Source organism: Ambystoma mexicanum, chromosome 8 (genome assembly GCF_040938575.1).
Source record: "Ambystoma mexicanum isolate Mex_15411 chromosome 8, UKY_AmexF1_1, whole genome shotgun sequence".
In the NCBI taxonomy this organism is placed as follows: domain Eukaryota; kingdom Metazoa; phylum Chordata; class Amphibia; order Caudata; family Ambystomatidae; genus Ambystoma; species Ambystoma mexicanum.
In genome coordinates, this window is record NC_090929.1 from 520,750,539 (window position 1) to 520,756,200 (window position 5,662).

Below are 5,662 nucleotides of genomic sequence, written 5' to 3' on the forward strand. Positions count from 1 at the left end.
CACTTCCCGCCAAATCCAGCACCGCAGCTACATTCACAAATTGCTGTGATATAGTGTCCCGCGTGCCCTTGGAATGCTGTTAATCCGCCGCCTCCCGCGGTGGCCCGGCGCTTTCCCAGCTCGCAGCACACTCTCAAGAGCAGGGCCTTTCATGTGGCACACACTCCCCACCTGCCCCCTCTGGGAGAAGGTCATTATCCCCCCGGGCTATTGATTGTCAATGGAGCATGGCAGGGCCAGCGCACTGCCATTGTCTGCACGCCTTCCTCTGATTGGCTGCGGAGTGTGGGAACCAGCTCAGGCCCAGAGACCCACAGCAATGACAGCAGACCGCGCTGGTATAAAATGGAGGCGGCGGAAGGGCAAGGACATATCACTATTGGGGCAATAAAACAACACCGAACCTCCTCCAATATCTTTAGAATGGCACCGAGTGTCGTCTGTGTGGCACCCACCAAGCTGACACCAAGAGAGAAAAACAAGGTAAGATATGGGCAAATGGGCACTTTCTGGGTACCGCTTAGGACTCGGACTCGGCACTTCGTCCACTTCTATGGGTTCACACACATTGTAGCACATTGTAGCACAAGACTGGGCAGTGTGTTGGGTATTAAAAGGCTATACCCAAATGGAAAATGAATGAGCAAGTTAAGATAATTAAAGCTAATGTTCGTCAATTCTATAGCCGGCAATTTGCGGCTTAGCTCGTCTCCCTTGCGGAGGCGACATCAGCTCAGAAAAAAAGGACTCGTGTGAAATGTAACACGCCCCACGTGGTTCATTGCCAGCAAGCCGACGCGTGTCCAATCCGGGACTTTGACACCACTCGGCCGCCGTAGTGATCAGTCAACTTTTGATGCTAGAAGTTGGGCCAGTCGGGGGAGTGTGACTAATTGGCTGTTCTCTCTGATTTGCAGATCCGGAAGCCAGCCGTGGAGAAGATGCGTCGAGACCGCATCAACAGCAGCATCGAGCAGCTCAAGCGCCTCCTGGAGGCGCACTTCCAGGCGCAGCCGGCCAGCGCCAAGCTGGAGAAGGCCGACATCCTGGAGATGGCCGTCAGCTACCTGAAGGAGCAGAGCCGGCCTCACTCCGGTAAGTCTCTAGCCGAGACCACCCCCGCTGTAACGTGCCCCTGCTCTTTATTTCCCGCCAAAAAATCACAATTCCAATGTTGCCAACACTATTCTTTTCTGGCGTTTACTACCCAAAGCCCCAGAAACCCACATAGATGTTCACATTGTTTGCTTAGAATTCCTGCAAGCGAAGGAGTCTTACACACCGCAGCCACTAAATAAGAAATGGGATACACCTCCCTCCCCCTCCTAGACTCTCCGTCGTTACTCGGTAACCCTCCCTTCCGAGGATCACGATCAAATAAACATCTACAATCTCGGGAGGATAGCTCAGGGGCAACGTGCTCGCCTTGGAAGCAAGACGAGCAACATTTCGATCCCGGGTCCGCGCTTAGAAACCTCTGGGTATTAAGTGCGTTATAAATAACATATCATACGGCTGTGTCTGCAGTGTCAACCGAGAGGCCAAGAACAGTATGTGCATGAGACCAAACTCCCCTCTCAGCTGCCACATAAGTATACTTGACTCTGCAATGAGTGTTTTTCCTATTACTACAATAACATTACAGGGAATACAGGAGTGGCATTCCTCATACCACCACAGTTGGTGTGACTTGGTATGTAACCTAGGGCCCGAATCTGAGGTACATGCAAAAACAGGGAAGTATTCATCCATGGCGGATGAACACTTTCTTTAAAAGCACCATATTCTGATAAAGTGCTAATGTGGCTGGCACGACTTTAGCATGAGTCCGACTTACTGCTTGACAACAGCCTTAGCAACCATGAGAAATGCAGGGCAGGCACTGCAAGGGGATTCTGCTCTCAAGAGCACAGCTTCAGCACGCCAAAGAGGAGTTAAAATACTGCACCAGAGGGCCCGATTCTCAGCTCATGCTAATTATAGTGTTGAAAGCAGACATTCTCCCTTCAAGTTTCCAGCTCCACAATTCTGAGGTGGATATACATATTGGAGGGGAAATGTGCTTCCCAGCAGCAAAAGCTGCATAAAACTACCAATTGCATAAAACCTGTTTTGCAGTGGCACTGCCAGCATTTTCTAAAACACTGCCACTCTTCTAGTTTAAGAAAGTTTTCTTAAACTTTCATTAACTAGAAAAGTGGTGCTGCAGTCTCGAAAATGCATTTAACGGCACCTCACACTGGTACCGTATTTTAATTCCTCTTATTGGCTAAAGCAGAATCCCCTTGCAGTGCAAGCCCTGCATTTCTCATGGTTGCTAAGGCTGATGTCATGCAGTAAATCAGGGTCATGCTAAAGTCCTGGCCACATTAGCTCTTCATCAGAATAGGGTGCTTTTAAAGAAAGTGTTCATCCTTCCTGGGTGAAAACGTCCGTGTTTTTGCTTGCACCTCAGAATCAGTCCACAGTGAGGTGCCGTTAAACGCTGCTTCACACTTTCTCCTTTATAAAAGTGGCATTTCTGAGACTGCAGCACCGCTTTTCAAGTTTAATGAAAGCTTAACAAAACTTTCTTGAACTACAAAAGTGGCAGTGTTTTAGAAAATGCTTGCAGTGCCACTGGAGCACGTTTCTATGTAAACAGTAGTTTTATGCAGCTTTTTCTGCTGGGAAGCATGACATTTCCCCTACAGTATTAACATCCACCCCAGAATGGTGGTTCTGGAAACTGGAGCGGAGAATGTTGGCTTTCAACACTATAATTAGCAAGAGTTCAGAATCAGGCTAGTGTTGGTTGTTGGAGGTGTGTGTGGAGGAGGGAAGGGCAGTGAAATGGTACTAAATTGGTTCAGTATTAATTCACGTTTGCATTGAAGCAACACTATTTAGGTTACAACGTCATGTCTTCCTGTACTGAGTTTTCACTTTAAAGACTAATGCATTATGGGAGTTGCAGTCTTGGTTAACGTCAAATGATCAAAATGGACTGGAGCATCTTATACCAATGATTTGTTAGAGGGAAACCTAGGTCAGGAAAAGTGGTATTCTGGTGACTTGGCATCATCTGTGTACCCTGTGGAAAGGGGCATTGCTTTGACCTTGCAATAGTAGCAACATTGAAGCATTGTATTTGTATTTATTAAGTTTATATAGCGCTTTACGCCAAAGCGACTATTGCTAACCTATCGCCACTTCTTTCTTTCAGAAATCGTGCCTTTTCAGAAACACGCATCCATGGACTTCCAAGAAGGGTATTCCAGGTGCTTCCAGGAGACTCTCCACTTCCTGTCCGCCCACAACGCCCAGGTGGGAATCCATGCCAAGCTGGTCCACTATGCCCAGGCCACCACAGTGGAACCGGCCCCTAAGAAGATACCCTCCGCGTCTAAGCCTGTGTCGGCCCCTACAACCAACAACACCCCCTGGAGGCCTTGGTAGACTCTTCTGTGCGCCATCTTAGTTTGGGACACTTTCTTACCCAGAGGAAATTATGACTTCTGTAGACAGTCCAAAATTCCTCTTATTTTGTATGGAATATATTTTCCCCTTTTTTGTAATTGTGGATAAAATCGAGCGACTTCAGAGCATGACACTAAGAAACTGAAATGAACCCTGCTTGCTCCATCCATTCTTACGCAAAGAGTAAAAATGGCGCCAAGCAGAGCTCTACTCTTTACTCAGGTGCAACATTTGGTTCTAAAGTCCAGCTCTCTTTGTGTTGCCTTGGACATCCTAGGAGTACTTCCACAGTGAAGGCGCTCGCTGCCCAGGTGTAAATGTTGCAGCATTGTTTGCGTCAATGAATGTATGTGTGTAAGGTCTGTGACTTGCCTACTTTTTACAAAGAGAGAATGTTCTCCTTTTTGTTGGTTGCAGGAAGGGCCAGCTTCAAGACACTTTGAATAATAATAGCCCCATGTCTTTTGCCTTAGCAGAAACCGCAGTTTCGTGTTTAGGGTCGTGCTGTACCAAGAGTAGAATTTCTGGCGCTTAGCGCCTTTGCACCTCATGGCGGCAAAAACAAAAGAAAACGCAAATATGGGTTATTCGCTCAAGTATGTGGAATATTTCTACTGCCTTGCTGTTTTTAGTATGAAAATAGTAATTGATGCTTTATAGTAAAGAAACGAGAGGACATGTAAGATATGCAAGCTGTGCATTTTAAAAATGTTAAGAAGTTGTCTTTTCTGAGTGTCTGTATGTACCGATCCCTATGGTTGACATGTTCAAGGGTTCCGCTGCTCAAGGCCTGTTAAGCTGGACAGTGGGAGCGATCAGTTGTTGTGTGCATACTGTGTATGCGTCCTTCTTATCACATGCATTTTTACGTTATAATAAAAGTGTCTGTCAGAAATAATGGTTTGTTTTGCTTTGCAAAGTGTGTGGGCATGCACCGTGTTCGCATTACCCTCTCACTCAACCAGGTGTAGGGGTCAGTATCAGCTACCCACATCCTTCCCCACCCCCTCTCCCTCGCTCCCAAAGAGTGAAATGCCAATTGATGGAGTCTGCTTTTTAGAGTTCCAGTCCTGAGTCAGTGAATCTGTGTGATCCTCGGCCTGTCGTTTCCAAGGAAGATGACAGCCATCGGAAGTGTATATCCCACATGAAGTCCTGTTAGAAAACACTCTCAGTCCAGGATGGCGTAAAAGCTTTAGTTTTCTAATCGTCAATTTCATATAAATGAGGGGTTTTCATGGAAGGTGGGAGCAGTGCCTTTAGTGGCAATGGAAAACGAGCCAGGGCTCATCAAGGGGGTGTGGCCTAACAAGGGGGGGGGGGGTTGCCTGCTGGCACGTTAGGCAACACCCCCTTGACAAGCCTTGGCTTAATGGGCACAGACACCCCCGCCAGGCAGCACATGAGCAAGAGCTTCAGGCTTTATAAAACAAGCCTTCACCTATAGTGGCCGGGGCTGCCAGGGGACATCAGGGGGCCTTGGCAGGGCCCAGTCATAGACCCATGTTTCTGAGCCTGCCCACTCAAAGCCCTGGGTGGGAGATCGTGCCAAGTGCCCCACGGATCTAAATTACACAATTAATTACTTTTTTAGTACGCACTTAACTGGAGTGGAGACTCTAAGCATGGACCAGGTTTCAAAATTGAGTTGCTCTGCATTGTTTTGGGTTCAAGACCAAACACGTTGCCAGGAGCTTTGCCCCTGAGCAATCCTCCCGACCCACTAATTAGACATGCAAAATATATTTAGTCATTGTACTGCATACAGCTCCAAAGGTTGCATCTCTTTTCCAACCTTATGGTGCGGATTTCATAGCTGCCAAAATGCCTCTTTGTATTCAGGAGATTCTAGTCCATTTCTGGTTTAAATTTTGCATTCTGGGATGGGTAATCCTAGTTTATAATCCGCTAATTCAGGGTCTAGAAGTCTCAGAATGCAAAGGTCAAACCAAGACTGGTCTAACATTTCCAAAATGGAACAGGGCATGTTGGCATGCACTTTATTGTATCAATTTCAGAATGATGAAAGGCTGAGACAACATAGATTTCAAATTGTAGGTTACACGCGGATCTCTGCAGGAGGCAAATAACCTTCTGAGCTTTCTTGCCACTCAGACAGTTTCTCCTGTATCACTGTTACTCAATGCAATGAAGGAAGAAATGTTAAATTGCCCTAGATGGGATGAAAGCATGTGGCCTGCAG

General features: G+C 47.0%; 1 protein-coding gene across 1 annotated transcript; it reads left to right on the forward strand.

The window, feature by feature from the left end:
* The first annotated feature begins 354 nt into the window (after nt 1-354).
* On the forward strand, nt 355-4,357 carry LOC138472171 (transcription factor HES-5-like). The gene is made up of 3 exons (XM_069610208.1): nt 355-483; nt 918-1,095; nt 3,206-4,357. Exons 1-3 carry the CDS (start codon nt 424-426, stop codon nt 3,436-3,438), a joined length of 471 nt encoding a protein of 156 aa, XP_069466309.1. The 5' UTR covers nt 355-423; the 3' UTR covers nt 3,439-4,357.
* Nucleotides 4,358-5,662: the final 1,305 nt, after the last annotated feature.

Excerpts from the sequence above, each read along its gene's own strand:
- LOC138472171 (XM_069610208.1), top strand. The coding sequence starts at position 424 with ATGGCACCGAGTGTCGTCTGTGTGGCACCCACCAAGCTGACACCAAGA. Across the intron at positions 484-917 it reads CACCAAGAGAGAAAAACAAG|ATCCGGAAGCCAGCCGTGGA; the intron begins GTAAGATATGGG and ends TCTGATTTGCAG. Across the intron at positions 1,096-3,205 it reads GCAGAGCCGGCCTCACTCCG|AAATCGTGCCTTTTCAGAAA; the intron begins GTAAGTCTCTAG and ends TCTTTCTTTCAG.